This window comes from Scaptodrosophila lebanonensis, unplaced genomic scaffold, assembly GCF_003285725.1.
Source record: "Scaptodrosophila lebanonensis strain 11010-0011.00,11010-0021.00 unplaced genomic scaffold, SlebRS2 tig00000118-arrow-arrow-pilon, whole genome shotgun sequence".
Lineage (NCBI taxonomy): Eukaryota > Metazoa > Arthropoda > Insecta > Diptera > Drosophilidae > Scaptodrosophila > Scaptodrosophila lebanonensis.
Window position 1 is genome coordinate 594407 of NW_022060578.1, and position 19701 is coordinate 614107.

A 19701-nucleotide genomic window follows, 5' to 3' on the forward strand; every position below is an offset into this window, starting at 1 on the left:
TGATATTTCGCGATTGTAGGTAGCCAAGTAAGACGTAGTAAGCTATCGAAGATGTCCTTCCAAAATGTCCAAACCTTATACGGGAAAACTGTTTCGAAACACTCAAAAGAAACCAGGTCGGATTGGAAGTACAAAGTGAAAATAGATGAAATAAAATAGTTTTGTATTTTTGTTGTTGTTTAATACAGTTTTAATCATTATTTTAATATGGATTTGATTTTTTCGTGGTTTATTTTTGGCTTACCAACTAATTAATAAATTATTATTTACCCTTAATAACGAATCTTAAACTGTAGAAATCAATCAAAAAGGAAACGATCTATGCAGTTTGTGGCATAAACTTAAACTTATCAAAAGTCAAATACAAAATTCTTAATAAACAGATTTTCTATGTGTTGAAGGCATTAGCTGGCCGCAGCAATAAGAAACACGAAAGTTCTGTGTATTGGGTATTGGGGGAGTATTTTTGGTTAAATGTTTCTCATGTTACGTTCTCATGCAGCGACTTTTGCGCTATGGAGAATGTGGCAATCCTTAGACAAATGTAGTCTCCGCAGGTTGCACTTATAAGAAATCTCAGGGGACATTGGGAGACATATTGTATAGGAGGGGAACAAAACTTTGCGTGTACTTGCCGCTTTGGTTGAGGTTGATAGCGCTAAGAAAACTATTTGATTTGCCGTCAGTTGAAATGATTGTTAGAGAAAAACAAAAATCTTACAACAGATTCAGTGCATGGGAACAAAAAATCATAATTACTAAGTAAAAAATAAGGTTATAAATAAACTAGTTTTAACAAAGCAGGACGACGTTTTTCCTGATTTATCAGCCTGCAACAAAGCCTTGGATTCTGCTGTAGGCGTTTTGCGAATTAACGCTCGCAGTCTCTCACTTTTGAAGTGGGTTTCTACCAATAGTACAGCTTTTGCTTGGTATGCTTATATTGTTATCTTGTTTAGAATATCGCATTTAATTTAAAATAGTGTTGCTGATACGATTACAAATATTTACAGTTTTGCATTTTGCAGAGTAGTTATGTATAGTTTCAACAAACAATGCTTCTTTCTGTTTTGTTCTTTATAAGCCACTTGGACTCTTGCACTGCTTTCATTTTGCAAAGAACTTTTAAGACAAGTGTGTATGTAGTACGTGTATGTGCTTAAAATATGTATGTACGTGTTATAAAATTATGACAACTTTACGTTGATTTAGTAGTTCAAATTTGGGTAGACAAGACTAACGTGCAGAGTTTCGTTAATCATTATTTATCTTTGTTTCTTTTCATTTTTACAACAAAATATAATGTGAATAATTGTGTGATCTTTTTTGTAATGTTTGTATTTTTGTTACATTTGTAGTAATCCAATCCAATCCAATCCAATTATTTGATACACATATTTGTAATCTTTGCTGCCTGCTTTGCGGTTTTCCTCTCATTATTAGCTTTCACAGAGTTCTGCCTGCCTTTACAAATTACATGACTTATTATGTTTGCCTGCACAATGCATTTATCACATATGTATTTCATCTTCTCTTTCGGTTCCACACGCTGCATATAAGCGCGGTACACTTTTCTGTTCACGCTATTTACCCTTCCTTGCTAACATTTTGGGGGTCTTTCTTATGTATGTATGTAGAGTATCCTTATACTGTTGCCTTCAAATGGCTCAAATTTTACTTCTATGGATTAAAGTATTTTTTGAAGCCAATATTCATATCATTTGTTTGTTCATAATATTTTTTTTTGTTGCTTTATTCCTATTATTGCTGCGCTAGTAGCTTGGATTAAACAAGAAATACGATTTTCGATAAAGCAAGAACCCGAATGTTACGGGCAGCAGAATTCTAAAAACCTTTTTACAGCTTCTGTTAACAGCAGGCGGTCCATTAATGCCACTACTGTTAACTCACACGCAAGTTTTTGATTGTATTGGTGAATATCTTTGAAGGAGAGTTATTACGTGTTTGTCTGTGGGTGTATGGGTGTGTGTGTATGGGTGTGTGTGTGTTTAACAAATATCACAATCAAGAAATCAACAAAATGGCGGCCGTAGGTGCTGCTACCTTGACACGGAGGCAACAATCATTGCAACCTCAACAGCAGTTGCCCAACAGCGAGCGCCGTTTTACAGAGACTCTGCAAACCAGGCCAGGTGCAGGCAATATCTAACCACCTGTATCTTTTGGTTATGATTAAATGTTGCCTTATGGCCTGGACGCATCTCGCGGCCCCAAAATCTGAATCATTCGCTGTAACAACTGCACTTGTTGATACTGCTAATGTTGTTGGTGTTGTTCTTGTTTTTGTTCTAATGATGATGCTGCCTGTCTGGCGTCACTTTTATGCGAGCTTGTCTCGTCTCTCGCGTGCCCCCGTTTTCTTTTCTGCTACAGTGCGCGACAACTACAGAAAAGACTAGGTTAATACTACTTTACGCTATTTTCACTTTCCGAGACAAATACGCTGGACAACTACCAGTTTCCAGGGCCCAAGCCTAGGGGCAGCTTTCATTAAAAATTACAAAAATAAACTAACAATCGCTAGAGTTGACGCCGTGCTGCTACTTAAGACATGGGCCCATTTGTGTTGGCTGATGCGGTGGCATTGGCTGCAAGTTGCTGTGGCACTGGGGCGGCGGCTGCCACTCCGTTGGTGGAGGATGCAAGGGATGCCTCTGTGCCGCCGCTGCTCTCGCCGATAACAGCGCTGCCAACTATGGACGCCGTCATTGCTACAGGTGCAGATGCTGGTGCTGGACTGGTGGCTGACACTGCATTCGTGGGAGGTCCTGTTGCTGCGCTTATGGGTGGCGCTTGTATGGCTGGCGTGGCTGGCGGCGCTCCAACCGCGGCGGGCTGTTGGGTGGCCGCTATTTGTAGCTGCATCTGCAGCTGCTGCAATGTCTCCTGTGAGATGTTTGACTTCAGTATGTTGTTCTCTAGCTCCAGTTTGTTGATCTTATCCATTAACTCGGAAATGCGTTCCTTTAATACCTCGACTTCCTCACGCACTGCGATCATAAGATGCGATTTGACCAGATCCTGCAAAAGATTAAAGAGAAAAAATCATTACAAATTATTAGCCAGCAGAACACTTCAGCAGCTTAAATGGTAACACTTTATAATTAATTGTCCCTCATTATTTGAATAGGCTCTGGGACATCCCATAGTTGTAGCTGCTTAAAATATTTATCTGAAGTAAAGGGGACTGATTTATACAAGTACATATGATATGGTTAGCACAACATTTAGCAAAACCGGCTGAACTCTAAAATGCGATTATGGTAAAAAGAAGTCGAGCCAATCGAATTTTTTCTCAATCAATATGGGCCAATTTCCAAAGAATACGAGTAGAGATAGTTATGTAAAAGTCTGAAGACCTATTTACATACCAATGGAAATACATACGTGGATGTAGAAAATTAATAACCGAATAATAATACGGAGATCAGAGATTCAGAGATATTTTCTGCTTTAATTAAATAGCTAGGCTATTATTGGAGCAAACAAGTCGATATCGTGAACATAAAGGCAGTCGCGCACTTTTTGTACTTAGTCGTGTCAACCCAACTCACTATAAATTATACAGATGTATATACATATGTATATATATTTTTCATTTATATACATATGTATAGTAATATGTATATTCATACATATATAAGTATGATGAGGCGGCCACTATACATACACATGTATGTACATATATAAAGACAATTTAAAACTGAAATCAGTAAACGTAATTTTAAGCAATTCGATTCGCAAGTATCAAAAAATAAGTAAACAGCTACAAAAGCAGACTGGAACCGGTTAGAGCGGGTTTGCGCTTTTGCGTTAATATTGTTTTTTTGTTTTTTGCAGAAGCAAAATTAGTCCTAATCAAAACGAAGCAAACAAAACGAACGAGAATGAAAACAAAATGGAAAAATACATACATGTACGTGTGTGTACACATATTTATTATGTAATACATACATACATTTGTTCATAACATATTTTTAGCATATTTGTTTTGCCCTAACTGAGAAGCATAAAGATACATATGTGAGTATGTAGAGATACTTATAGATGAAATTACTTATATAAGCAATCAAAGGGAGTGAACAACATTTTCGTCGGCAATTAAACGGAGCTCTTTGACAATCCCAATGGTATTCATTAACTGTTCCTTTTATTGCATATACTTTTCACTGCACATAAAGTATAAGGCAATGGCATTCAAGCAACAGATCTCACGTTTTTCAAATGGGGCTGAGCAGTAAGGTTCTCTCAGAGCAGCCGCAGCAGCCATGCCCAGTGTCAGGGTTGCTCTTTTCAGATCCAAACAACAAACAACAAACATGACGGTGGCGGCAGTGCATGGATGTCTCCGATGCACTTGTCTCACAGGGCGAGGCCTACCTGGGCGGGAGCCCATTTATATGACTAATGAACACAACTTGAACATTTGTATGCCCCTTTTTGTGACCATTTACAATGGTACGTACATATTTGTTTGAAAAATGTTTTCTCTCGACTAGCCTCTATGCGCCTATGCAAAGGTAAAATAAATTGGCACAAAAATCAATAAAATAGCATTCAGAGCCGCAAATAGTCTACATAGTGTACATGTGTATGTACAGGCCTTAAACTTATGGTGACGGCAGTTGAAGATACATACTTTTGCATTTGGCACCATGACGTAGCAGGGGCTATCGTAACCCTTTTGCCAGATTTCATAGAGCCAGTTTTCAGGCTGGCGTATTGCCATTGTGCCCATCATTTTTTTTTTATGTGTTCGATAACTTTTGAGCACTTTCAGACAATTTTCTTCTTTGCAACACGGTTGTCGGTTACTTAAAAGTTCAAATATTAACACTTAATTATATCACAGATTTTTATACACTTCTTGTGCTTTTGTTGCACGTGCTTAACGTTTTAATATTTATATTAAAATTTTGTATTCAATTTTAATGCTTGAGTAGCTTTTACACTTTGCTGCGATTTTGTGGTTAAAGCTTTTAATTTAATTTCTTTTTAGCTTTTTACTATTTTTTGTTTGCCGAGCTTTTTAGAATGTTAAATTACGTTCTCTCAGTGTTTTTTAAAAGTTTCATGTATATTGCTGAGTTTTATTTTGTCTATTTTTCAAAATGAAAATTTCCCATATAAATGTGCAATTAACTTTTTTTTAGCCTTTAGGGAATTGCATACGTTTTGAAGCGATATATGTTCACTGTGGCGTGTTATAGTGGCGACTGAACGTCTACACTCAATTAGAGCTGGTTTTATACCTAATGTCCGTCTATTGAGCGGAAGAGAGTGTCTGTGTGCCTGCGTGCACAGACGGCTGAGTCAATGAGAGCGCTGTGTATCTGTATCTGTCAGATACAGCGCTATACAGTGCTTTAGCACATTCGCTCTCTCAAAATCGCCATATTGTGCGCTGAGAAGCTGAGCACAATTCCTACGTATGTGTATGTATCCCAAATATATTATACTATATGTACTATCGGTTGTAAGGGAGTAGGAGAGAGCCTCTCTGCGGCGGCTCTCTGTTTGTTTTGACGCGTTTGCCCAGAAGAGGACAATTTCTCTCCACTCTTCTGCTTTCAATTAACACATTTTTCTATTTATTTACATTCCTTTTTTAAACTTTGGTAACGAGAAAAACAATTCTTAATTGGGAGACATCCCCAGCCCCGAACTATGTACATACATGTGTTTTCGATCAAAATACACATAACTTATAAATGTAGTCATGTATGTACATACATATGTACATATATTCATGCATTTGTAAATATGTACACTCTACATAAATAAGTACTACATGATCACACACACACACACACACACACACATTCACATGTACATGAATGTGTATGGAGTGTTATCGCATCAATATCAGCGCTCAAGAAAACAAACACAATCAAATTTTTATACTTTTTCGTTTTTCTGAATTCGTTTTTTTCTGCGACGCAAAAACTTTACGACTTTTCTGTTTATTATGATGTCGCATTCGCCCGTATTTTTCCTTCACACCTTTTTCGCTCAGCGTTCTTTAAGATACCATACCAATACAGAGACATATTTATGTATGTACACACATACATATATGGTATCCGGGTGGTGGTGGCTCAGGATTATTGCTCATCATGCTATTCCTTAAAATTTCGACAATTCTGCACTACTGTGGCATGCCGGACGTTAGTGCATAGTAACAAACACCTAAACTTATATATGTACTTATGTATGTATATATTTATTTGTATACAGACATCTATCAACATACATATATGTATATGTATTAGTAATCCGGCAATAAATATGTCCATACATACTATAAAAACACACGTACACATTGAAGACATAAACGACATCTATCCATATTTCAAGGGCTTCAAAAATTTGCAAAACAATTTGTAGATACACAACAACAACAACAAAAACCAACAACTGAATTGGAAACGCAGAGCGCATTAAGTACACGCGCATGGCAAAGAAGCGTTGGACAGATTTTGACATACGCTTATGTATGTCTGTATGTATGCACATACTAATCTGCATATTGATGATTAATAATAAGAAAAAAACAAGTGAGAATACACTGTACGCAAAAAACTTCCGGAGCTGAGTTATGTGCGTCCTATCAGAACCAAGAACCAAGAAGTTGAAGAGCGACCTCCCTCTTACAGTTCGTGGACGGAGTATTGGAGTGAAATTAGTTCGCTAATAACTTTTCTTAGAATTCACCGATTTGGATGAACTTTTAAACAACCATAAACTCATTTTGCAAAGTATGATTTTTAAAAATAAACGTATTGCTTAGGGACTAAGAAAAGAGTCTAAATACCATAATTAATCAGCCGTTTCCGAAATCCATTCGTTCTTCCACACTGCATAGTGCCTAGACCGATTTCTGTCCGTCGGACATTTTCGACTGCCTTCTTGCCTGTTACATACTTTGCACAAGCCTAATATACCATTTCTTCATATTAATTAATTAATTAATTTCTCGTTAAACTTATTCGTTAATTAATCAGTTTATTTAAATTCATCATTAGGCGTACAAGATTCTATTTAAAAGTAACCTCAAGCTTCCCTTAAAACTGTAATATTTGTTCACCACCTCACCATCGCTCATTATTAAATAGAATCTTTTAAAATGATCCAACTATACGATGGCGATACGGTAACAATGTGTTCCGTAATAGGTTATCCCCGGGGAGCAGGACATACTCGTACCACATCCACCACAACCGCAACCAGTCCATGAGCCCCACACCATTGTTCACTTAACAGTGAATGAATCGTTAACCAATTCACATATAGTATCGCAGCACACGCGGAACGTATTCAATAGCGTGTGCAAAATCATTATTACTTTTTAGTTTTTTATTTTTGTGTTCTGTTTGATTTACAAACAACAACAGCAGAACGAGCGGAAAATTACTGCATTTCACGCAGGGAACACATGCAGGTGGGTACATCTGGGCCGAACTTAGGGGCGGGGTGTTGCGGGCTGCATTTGCATTGCACTGCACTGTAGTCTAGATACAAACACATTGCTTACTAATTGTTTTTGTTTGGCGCGTGTTGCCGGCAGCTTTCGTTCAACTTTCAGTTTTCCGAATTTGTTTTTAAATTCGATGTTACGATAGGGTTTTATATCAAAGGTATCGGCAACTATATAATACTTGTAGGTTGTGGAAAGCGATTTGCTATGTATTTCCGAAAACCAGCGTCTGCCAGATGAACAGGCAGAGCATTTTTGTTCTGTATTTGATAATCGTATTATGATACAAAGCCGACGTCTCAAAAAAACACACCACACACATACAAATGCATGTATGCTGTCATTCTTATTCCGAAAATACTTGAGCTGCGGTGTTAAATAAATTAGCAGACGAGGTAGAAAAAACAAACAGCCTCCAAGACAAACTTGTAATAGCATCTATCTGTTTACCTGTTCTGCGCCTCGGCTGCTGCTCCGATTCCTAGACGACGGTGTAAACAAATGTGCTAATCGTTTATTGTAGGTACGCCGTTGTTGTTCATCAGTGTAGTGAGGCTATCTTAGTGTTTGGCTTAATGCCAAGTGGCAATCGTGCCTTGATTAGACTTAGAGGCGCAGCGATAATCACGCAATTCATGACGTATAGATAAGGCGCTAGACAAAGAGCAAGGTATATACATACATACAAGCATAGGTACATACATACATACATACATACATACATATGTATAAACAGATAGACTGGCTGGCAAGCAGGCGTCACATCGGCGCAATTAACAATCTAAGCTGTAAGTAAATACTCGTATGTGACCGATTTTCTTTGTATCACTTATGTCACCCAGAACCCAAAACCGGAGGCATACAACTTTTGAAAACAGTGTGCACATTCCTGTTATTGTCTGCCGTTTGAATTTGATTTGTTTTTAATGAATTTCAATTGACGGGCATTTAGTGGCTGCAGAGCAGGCTTCTACGTCAGCACAAGCATCACTTACAGAAAGCAAATTGGGAAGTCAATAAAGTGAAAATCAAAATGAATAAAGAAAGCCGAGTAGTATTCCCGGTGGAGACCTGTTCCTGTTCGACTCTGGGCGGCTCAAAACAAGTTTTGTTGTGAGTGGACGTCGCTGCTCACTTGATCATTTTCAAAACAACGTATATAGTACAATAGCCGGTCAATTCTAGATGTATTGATATCCATATGTACTTGTATGCACATACATAATACTCGTATACGCCTCTCCTAGTAACCGCAAACGAACAATTCTTTCAAAGTAACACTCTCCATGGATAACACATTATGATTATTGAAAATAATACAAGTAGTGCTACATTTATCTTTTCCCATCCTATATTTTCCCTAATAGTCTCTATGTGTATTCTTGCTTAAGGTGGAACATTTCAAAATTTGCGTACAACCATTGAAAAACGAAAATGTGCCAAAAAAAAAAAAATAATAATAATAAATGCAAATGCTTTCATTTTCTTTTTGAAAGCACATTTGACAGTTCTAAATTAGGTTGAGTTTTGTGGCCTGTTGCTTGAACTAAAAGATATTACTCATCTGATTGCTCTGGGCGTTCTCATTTGTATTTAAACAAAAATTAAATAGCTGAATCAATGTATGTATGAAATCTGATGTTATTTCTAGATTGCGTGTGCGGCCTTAGCCTAAATAAATAAATCGAGTAGAAAGCTAGACGTGCCTCGTCCCATTCTTTTATACTTTTATAACTAATGCAAATATTATATTTCTATTTTTAAATTTTGTATTATTTGTATTATTATAACTTTAAATAATAATACAGGCTATAAATAAAACGATATACGCATATATGTATGTACATACATACTTTGACGAAAAACGAGGTTAACATTTTGCATAAACCAGCGTAAATATAATAGAATGCGAATTTCAAATTGAAAAATCGAAATTCCCAGAATTAGAGGAGGTTTATGAAGAGATATGTTTTTATACAAAAGAGTAATTCTAACAAAAAACTTAATGCGAGCGAGTTTAGAAAAACATAAACTTGTCCTGTCCCGGAATGCATGTTCTTCCAAGTTTGGTTATTCTTGGTTACTCTTGTTATGCTGATCAAGTATATACTTTGCATACAATGCCTAATTATATATACATTGGAAATGAAATTGACAAAAATGCGCTCTATCGAGCACTTGTGTGCACTTCACCAATACATCATCAGCTCAATACCTCCTTGCGCTTTTCAACAATTTTATGGCCAAGGGCAACCTCTTGAGACGAATTTGAACATTCAAATACAATTAGTGGGCGGCAGCTGGTTGATGATCCGCTACCTGTACGCGCACGTGCTCATATCGCGACGACTGACTGCCCTAATGGTCACGATCACCAAGTGCGTGGCTGATTGACTTGAGTTGATTGCAGGCTCAAGTGAACGGACAATGGCCAACGTATCTTCATAAGGATGTCTGCTTGAGCACTGCCAAATATAAGTTAATCGGGCAGAACCAAGCAGCCCTAACAAAATCTAGCTGAAAGTGTGCCAATAGTGCAAATAGACAAATCTCATACTTCATTGGTGTTGTAAAAATAAACAAATAAAATGGAAACTAAAGACTGGAAAATAAGGTAGGTGCGACCATTTGGGATGTCTAACGGAATCATACGGCAAAAATTTCGCCTAACATGATAATGATGGAAATGGGAATGTCAAGGAGGAACCACAGATAATGAAATATATCCGGTAATAGTCCTTATTTTGTATAATACCCTGTACCCGTATCTTTTTACCACTCCTCCTCAGAATTTTTAGATTTGGACGCTGCGAATTACTCTGTGTTCGCATAGACACATATGGACACAATTTTGATGTAAATATATTATATATGTGTGATCTTATTAATTTTATTTAATTAAAACAAACATTTTTATTTGTATTTGTAGAAGTGGGTACAGAGTATTCAAAAGTTGAGCCGACTTGACTCTAGAATTCCTTTCTTGTTTAACTTGAACATTCATTGCGATTGCCACCGAAATACATATTGTTATGCATTCAACATGTATGTATGTCTCATTTGCATAAAACTACATCGTAACCTATTTTCTAGACAGCCAGCAGGTTCACATTTTTGCAAGCTATGAAGATATGCATCGGGGGATAGATATTCAGAGCTAGTTCAAAACGCTTGCATATCCATTAAACCCTAGTAGTCTGCACTAAGCCCGGAGTTTTGATTTTGGGAGTTGGCACGCGAAAACAACAAAAACACGTGTCGATATCGCGTGTTTGTTAACAATTCTCAAATAAATATATGTTTTTAGACGTCAAAAGGCAAACGAAATATTTTAACGATCAAGAGCGAATACTCGCACATACATATGTATGTATATATGTAGTATTATATACTTAGTATGTACATATTTATGAAGTAGGTGTGTCTCGACTGAGGGGTAAACCACTCAAAACTTGTCTAACAGGTAATACGTATATTAGCCAGATCAATCAAGTTGATGAAAACACACACACACAAAGAGCAACGCGATTTAAGAGAATATACGAAAAAATAAAACCAAAAGCAATCAAAGATATTAAGTATTGTAAATTGTTTAGACCTCAAAAAGTTTGTTTCGTTTGCGTCCAAACATTTTGAACTCTATAGCAGAAATGTATTCCACACAAAGAAATCTCTATAACTTTTTCAATTATTTAGAAAATTATTTTTAATTCATCTGGTATGTGTGGAGTGTAAATGTGTTTTGCAACTTTTAACAATTTGCGCAACCTTTTAATCATTCAAACAATATATTTCAGTGGCAGCTCGTTTTGATGGCTTTGCTACAAGTGACAGCTATTGTTGATTGAAGTTTTGAGTTTATCTTACGTTGCTCGCCTACTGACTGCCTTTGTTGTTTTGTCTGGTTCACCAAATAGCGTCTGATTGCTTGCAAATAGGGTTTAAAGCGGGAAGCATACCTACTTACTTGTATTACACAGTTTGCTTTTAAAAACTTTGACAAAACACAACAAAAAGTCTGAAACACAATAGTGCAAAATACTTTAAAAGGTCAGTCAGGCAATAACTTTTAGTACGAATTAAAATGTGATACGATGTGCTTTGTTTCCTGATTAGTATATGAGAAAATCGTTTTTATAGTCTGTTTTGCTGATCATTAACTCACATCTTGCGAATCGACGAATAGAACATAAAGCCATAATAATATTTAGTTTAATCAGACAGAGATAAAGCACTCGGATGCGGAAGCCACCAGTAAGATGGATTAATAGCAAGAACGTAAATAAGTCAGAGTGTCCTCTGTGTCTATAAGTGACGCATAAATCTAGCTTATCATTCATTATATGCAGATGTTAATTTTGTAATTTGGAGTCCCTAGTTTTCTTCAGTATTCATGGTTTTCAAAATCAAATGCTCACAATGGTTGAGGCTTTGAAGTAAAAAGTTAGGGTGAAGACAAAGTTAGGAGAAGCAAACATCTAAAATGAGCAGAATCCCTTTCAAGGGATTGAAAGTGTGCAGTTTAGTAATTTAGTCCGATCCACATTTTAGCATAAGAAGTATTTGTATGTAATATTATAAAATATTCGTCGAACGAATGGGCAAGTATTAGCCAAAAGTAGCTCAGAAAGCACTCAGGAGGGTGCTATTTACAGAAACATGACTGCACATGTCTTTAAAACTGTTGAAGTCCACTGTTTGTCCAAAAAAAAAACTAATAACATTTTGAGCAATATGCAGATATTTCTATTACATACATTTATCTACATACCTATATTCTGATATACACATAAACATATAAATAACTGTAGAAACTCCCATTGGTTAGAAAAACACTTGTCTATTACATAAACCAATCCATTATTTGTGTGTTCTTTCGGTTACCGGCAAAAGTACAAATTTTATTTCATTCGTACTTGTTTGCAATGTGATTCGTGTTTTCCAGCTTTAGTTCCACACAGTTGAACAAATATCTACGTAAAAACCAGAAATAGCTCGCCCAAAAAGGTAAACAATCTAGCTTTTTTTATCTTATCATTTAGGCTCCACATTTACCGTAGTTGTTTTGATGGGGAGTGTCAAGTTATTTTTCACAGATTAGTGAAAAGTTGAAAACAACATAAACAATAAATGGTATTTACTATAGAGAAAGATATCGTTTAGCTTTATAATCGCATAATAGCCCCTCAAATATGGCGCTTAAGATAAATTATAAGTATACCCCGTCAAAACAAGAGAGAACGCTACAGTCGAGCAAGCCCGACAGTGAAATACCCTGCACCCAGACAAACTTCCGTCACTGAGTTATATGCGCCCACAGCAGAAGCAACAAGAGAGAACGCTACAGTCGAGCAAGCCCGACAGTGTAATACCCTGTACCCAGGTAAACTTCCGTCACTGAGCGAACTTGTTGCTGCAGTTTGGAGGGGTTGTACTGTAGAGAATTTGTTTCGCTATCAACTTTTCTCAGAATTGACCGAATTGGATAAAATTTTAAACAACAGTAGATAATTATATATAAATTATGTGTGCAAAGTTTGGTAGGTAGCATTTGAAATGTGAACGCTATTGACGAAATTCTGTAGCGGGGGAAGGGGGGAAAAATTCCAAAAAATTAAATAAACTCGTCCTTTCTCGGGCCTAGGAGAATTTGGATACCAGCTTTTTTTATTCTAGCTTTTATAGTTTCTGAGATCCTTGCGTTCATCCAGACAGACAGACGGACGGACATGTCTAGATCGATTTCTTTCGTCATGCTGATCGAGAATATATATACTTTATGGGGTCGGAGATGCTTCCTTCTGCAAAAAACTGTCTTTGAATAGTGAGGTCAAAGATCAAACAGTAGAAATGTTTTAATATAAATTCAGGCTGGCGTTTGCGCTGAGTGTGCTATTTGGAATAACGTCAGATCCGTGAAAATTCCATATATGACATTATTGGACCGGATAGTACTCAAAACGTGTAAAGAAAGGCTAATGAAAATGAAACAAAAAAAACTCACTCCTACTAAGAATTTTTCCGAAAAAGATAGAGTGGGAAGACTGGAGCTCAAAGAGACCGTAATGAATATTTAGTGGAAAAACCTTAGAAAAAGTGCACAGCACCTATCCAAAATATTTCTCGTATATCATCAACTAAGCATAGCCTGCTTACAACTGTAACCAGTTCTTACTTCTATTTATTTATTAAGTGAAAATGAATTTAGTAAAAAGAAAAAAAAATTAATAATTACTATAAAATATGTATGTGCGAAAATGTTTGAAAAAATGCAAAAGCATCCATGTAGTAAGTAAAAAATATGTGCCTCTAAAAGAGTAAAACTTTGTAGTGTGTACATGTTATTGAAATTAAAGCGCCGCCCCAGCTCAAAGATCGTTATATTTTTAGAAACCTCTGGCCTTCAATTGATGTGATTTGAAAGTTTTGGAGATCTGTTTATAATATGTATGCAACAATTAATCAGAAGACAGGCCGAAAACAATTATTGGAATTAGATTTTGAATAATTGACTTTTTGTCATATATGTATGTACATATATGCTCATTATATATACATTATTATTTGATATACATGTACATATGGTTAATACTTGTGTATGTGCATGTAAGCGTTAATGATATTTTTTTGCGCCCTGGACTGACAATCAACAATTTATGGCATTTCAAAGAGCATTGTTTGTGTTTGTGAGCGATAAGGGACACATTAACACACACACACCAGCGAAGCAGTCTGCCATTTTGTAAACAACAAATTGATAATAGAAGCAGCAGAATACAAAAACAAAAAACATTTAATTTTGCCAAGGTCAGAAGCACAGATGTGCTGTTGTTTAAAGAGGAACATTGCAAATAAAATGAGAGAGCGCGCACAAAGGTGGAAGACATTGTAGCTGAAAAGATGCTTTCACACAGAAATGAAACTACTGAGCTCATACATAGAAAGGCACAGAGAAAGTGACGGCCAACGGAATTGACCCAAATGTCCATCATAGGCGTTGGTGGTGCTGGTGGCGTGCGACTCAATAGTAGGCCACCATCCGGGGCTCATTAAGCCATCGACTCGCGATGGAACCAACCAATAGGATTTGTGTCTATATGTATAACGATTTTAGTTTCAATTCAATTGAACTATGTACATACTCGTATATAGTATAGTATGTATATAGTTCTGGAAGTTGAATATCGTTGATTTTATAATTGGAGCTAAAAATAAAATGCCTTTCATTGGCACGCCTATTTGTGCGTAACACATCAATTGAAATCAAGTTGAATCTGCTTATAGAGAATAGTTGAGCCTGCTCTGAATAACAGTTTTTTAGAGTATTGATTTTCGTCTAGATTGTAACGGGTTGCAATGATTTTTACCCTGCACCCAAAAGATAAGGAAGGGTAAAATAATTTAGTCAACCGTAGTATATATGTAATTTAAGCATTGTATTTTTGTAAAATATATACCCCAGACTGAGAACAATGCGATAATTCGAGTTGTAATGAACTTTTGCGATATGGCGATGCTCTGATTCATTCCAAAGAAATCAACAAACTTTTTCACGGTCAATCCGAATGCAAGGATATTTGATAACGCTTGCATTACACCCCGAACGCCAAAGTTGTACAGTTTAGTGCGAAAAAGGGAAGAGTCTGTTGACAGTGAATGGCGGGTTACTTGTACTTTTTTCTCCGCTTTTAAGTTGCTTTTTTAATCTACCCAAAAATTGTTAGTTTGACTTAATTTAACGCTACTTTAATAAATCCTCGCCTCTTATCGCGTTTATCATTTGTAATTTAAATATCTTGGCGTTGGTGCCGAACATTTTGTCTTTGCCTATGGCTTTTAAGCTGCTCGATTTGCTATCACAAGCTTTTTTGTGTTCGAAGTACCGCTCCCCAACAATTTTATTGTTGCTTTCGGCTCTGCTTACGGTAGTTAAGAGCTTACTTCTATCGCCAAGTGGTGAGCTTTGCATCGCTAACCGTTCATTTCCATTAATTTAATTTTTAATTTAACATTGGCAGCTCTCAAGTGACTTCGACTCCAGTAAAAAGTTGCTAAAGTCGGTATAAGTTTTATTCAACACTTAAGCTAGGATATAGCCGACTTCGATTTTGTGTCTTAACGTGCTGACCCGGAGAGAATTAAGCACTAGCAGCATGTAATTTAGTATCAAATTTTGGGTGTGAAATTCCATGAATTACAAGAGTTAGAAATACCTAGCACCACTCTATACGTCCCCACAGGCATTCAATTATAATATTATTCCTATGACAGCTACAAGACATGGTTAAGCATTTCAATAATAGTTCAGATTGCGGTGAAACTCAAAAATATCATATTTAAGACATCTGTATTAAAAAAAATAAGCTACTTAAGCATTTAGTTTCATTTTGGCACAAATGGAAATTTATCATATTACTTTGATTATACATGTATGTAGATAAGTTCGCCACCCCTAGCTGCTATATTGTTTTCGGAGAAGTTTTTTTCAATTTAGCAAAAAACCAGAAAACACACCGATTTAAATCAGACAAACGTTTTGGAGTGGTTGTGGATATGTCGCGAAGAACGAGTGTGTTGTTTGTGGAACCAAAAGAGATTTGTATTTTTCGAGGCACAAAAGATCTCTTAAAATGGTGTTGACTGAAACATTTGAAATGACAACAGCTCCGACAGAATCAGTGTTGTTCATCAGTTGATGTCCTTGGGGCACACTGATTGCAGTCAAGTCTACGGACTAAATATGTTAAATTTATTTTTCATGTCATATCTCCCCGCTTCTTATATTCACCTGCGACATTCTGGATTCAATAATTGACCTTTCCTTGCTTCTCATAAATGGTACACCTAACTATATACCCGTAATGCCCGATTAAGTCTTTGTCACAGACTGTACTAAAGCCGCTCTGTGTAGCTCCTATCCCCGTAACAGTACCTTAAGGTTCGTAGGTGCACACTTTAGAATTCTCTCTCGATGTCTCATTCTATCTATACACCTTCTTTAATTTCAGTTAAAAGGCAATTTCCAGTTTAATTTATTATAATTACTGTTTTATATAAAACTATGAGTCTGCATCTGCATCATTTATTTTATTTTTTTTTTATAAACTCATTTCTCCTCTCACCTTACATATATACTTATATACGTATATACTTATATATATATATTCCTAGTTGTGTATTTAATGAGTGTTTCCAACCATTACATTAACATTTCAATCTATTGTCTTCTAAAATTCAGAGAGCATTCTTTAATTACTCTAAATTCTGCTGAGATACCTACACACGGACAGATGGACATCAACTCAGGTTATAATTTATATGTATACATATTTTCCCAATAAATAAATAAAATAATGGAAGGCTTCAAACTTACCATAGCCTGTTCGATTTTGTTGTCAATCGCAACTGCACTTGTCCCAGATGCACTGAAATAAAAGGAACAAATTTAGAATCGGAAGTATTTTTAAAATCACTTTTCGTTCCTTGAAGTTAAAAATGAAGAACAAATTTATAATATATAATTATATTGCATCATTTATAATGATCTTAGCAAGAAAATCCTAAATAGATTTGCCTTACAAATCCATGCCTACTGGCTCTACACTTACGTCATTTTAATTAAATAAAAATGTCTAGCTTCGGACGCAAACTCGAGTCACTGCATTATAGCATTGAACACCGACGAACTTAGTACAATGACTCATGGCGTGCCTATTGTGAGCTGGGGACGACATTTTCCTTTGTGACAAAACAAGTGCACGCACATATAGTATAGTAGGTACGTTTGTCTAAAAAATTAACAGAAATGTATTGCCAATGACATTTCACTCAATACTGCGTATCGGCCGGTTCCGGAGTTCTGAACATTTTATAAAGGCGTGGAACAATGGCATGTTCCATTTCAAATATTTTCCTACATCTTTTGTTTGGTAATTGGAATTTCAAGTTCCATTACTTATAGTAAGTGTTGCATTTCTTTATTTTACTTGAAATACATATAACATTTGTTGTTATTCAGTCCCAAGACTATAAGATTTGCGAATACGAAATCGGAAACTTGCCTAATAATAATCAACATACTTGTTTTTCAATTACAGAAGATGTGGTAAAGTCACAAAGGTGTTGCCATGATTTTACCTAGTAGTACTAGTTTAGTACTACCAATAGTATCATGCCTCCTTCTTTAATATTAATTTTGAATAATATATATAAAAAGTTCATATATTAAGTAGTAGTAGTAGTACTAGTTCCCCTTAGCCCTAGGCAGATCGAGAATTTTGAAAGTAGAACTACGTATTGAGGAACAAACTGTTGTGGTTATAAGCTCTAGGCATAGTAGTTGAAATATTACAAAAGTTATAATAAAGCCTTTGAAGTTGGAAAACCCTAAGTAGGAAATAAATATTAAGGAACAAACGTTTGTGGTTATAAGCTCTCGGCATAGTAGTTGAAATATTACAAAAGTTATAAGAAATAAAAAAAAAAAATAAAACAAACTTTGTGCAAAGCTTGGTGTCTCTACCTCTTATAGTCTCTGAGATCCAGGTGTTCATACGGACAGACAGACAGGGTTAGATCGACTGGTCGACATGCTGATCAAGAATATATATACTTTGTGGGGTCTGCCACGCCTCCTTCTGCCTGTTACATTTTCAGCTCCCGCAAACCTAATATACTTGTACTCTTGTACATTTTATGTACAGAGTTTAATAAATGTGTGCAACGAAATGTACATTATATATGTATGTATGTAGTACTATTTGTACACATTTGCCAGCCTGCTGATAGCAGAAGAATGTAAGATATTTATTTTGCTTGGAACAAAACATACAGCAGCACGACAACACAAAATTCTACAAAAAATACACTTAGTACGACGCAAACGGCAGAAAAAGTGCAAAGTTTATTAGAGTTCAGTTGCGTGCTGCGTCGTTGTTTTAAAAATATCAGTGATGTCACTTCGCTGGTTGCGCCTCAAAAGCCTGTTAGTTTAATACGCTTTTATTTATTCGATTTGTGCTTTTTTCCATTTTTCTTGTAAGTACCTTAGACTCAATTGGGTTGGCATGGTTTTGATTACTTTGTATGCAGGAAAATGTGTTAGCAGCTTAACGAGAAGGAAAGCCACAAACGGTGTTACAGATAGTATGTAAATTTGGGAGCACCAATCACAAAAATGTTTATTTAAAAATTAGTTTTAGCTTAAATTTAAAAATTATACATTAATATACAACTCTCCATAAGCACATTGAAAGCGTGTATGTGCCTGTTTGCAGTATACACCTGAAACACAACAATATGCTAGCTGCTGCCAGAGCCTGGGAATCTAAAGATGTTGTATTTAAATATTGTGGTGTGCATTTTTGAAACAAGTGGTAAATGTATTTTATTTTAATGTATTGGAAACAATTTCCCTGGTTTCAATTAACATGATTTCCTGATGCAGTTCAATATGATGAAATCACCAATAAATGGTATTGTTTGTCTACTTAGAACATCGACTAACGCCATCAATGTAGGAAGCCTTAAAATGCTCAACATGTAAACTTGGCAGGTTTCATCAAAATGCGAATGATGCATTTGACAAGAAGCCCATGTAAATTGGTAACCATTACATCTATATTTCACGTCTTAAAGAAAATAACTCAAGGAGCTACAACAGGCAGTAAATTAAATTTATCAGTCAATGTATTCGCCGACGACGGCTGCCAAAGAAGATTGCAGGAGCTGAGCTATTCCGGTTCCACTCTCAAGCGTAATAACCAGTATTTGTAGACAGCTGGTGCCAGTAGAAAAGCCCTTTAACACGGCAGTAGAATACTTGTATAAACAACGGTTGCCCATGTGCCGTTTCAGGTGGTTTTATTATTATTATTCTTTTAAACTGGTTTCAAGTTACGACAACGTGTGATTCTAGAGTGTGTCAACTATAGTAATTGATGTTTATTCTGCACTAATTTTAGCAGACTTATGTAAATCACCAATTGAAAGTTCTTAAATTTGAAAAGTGCTATAAATAGCAGTGACACGAGATGTACGGATGAGTATCTAACTGCTCTGTTTGTATTTATGGAATATAGGTAATTAGCGGCCTAGAAGTGTAATATGAGCAATCTATTTATATTAATCACCAATGACCGACTACCGGTATCTCAATAAGGTATGGGGTCGGTCCACAGCAAAGGTGCAAAGTTGAGATGCTC

At 36.0% G+C, this 19701-nt stretch overlaps 1 protein-coding gene across 2 annotated transcripts in view; it reads right to left on the minus strand.

Moving 5' to 3' along the window:
• Window positions 1-200: 200 nt before the first annotated feature.
• Window positions 201-19701, minus strand: part of LOC115628559 (protein bunched, class 2/F/G isoform) — a 72419-nt gene continuing 52918 nt past the window's right edge. Inside the window, exons 3-4 of one of the 2 annotated variants that reach the window (XM_030524720.1) lie at window positions 16872-16923; window positions 201-3042 (exon numbers count right to left, since the gene is read on the minus strand). In XM_030524720.1, the coding sequence (XP_030380580.1) occupies window positions 2566-3042; window positions 16872-16923 (529 nt within the window). In that variant the 3' untranslated portion in view covers window positions 201-2565. The remainder of the gene's footprint in view (window positions 3043-16871; window positions 16924-19701) is intronic. The other variant, XM_030524721.1, reaches the window with a different exon arrangement.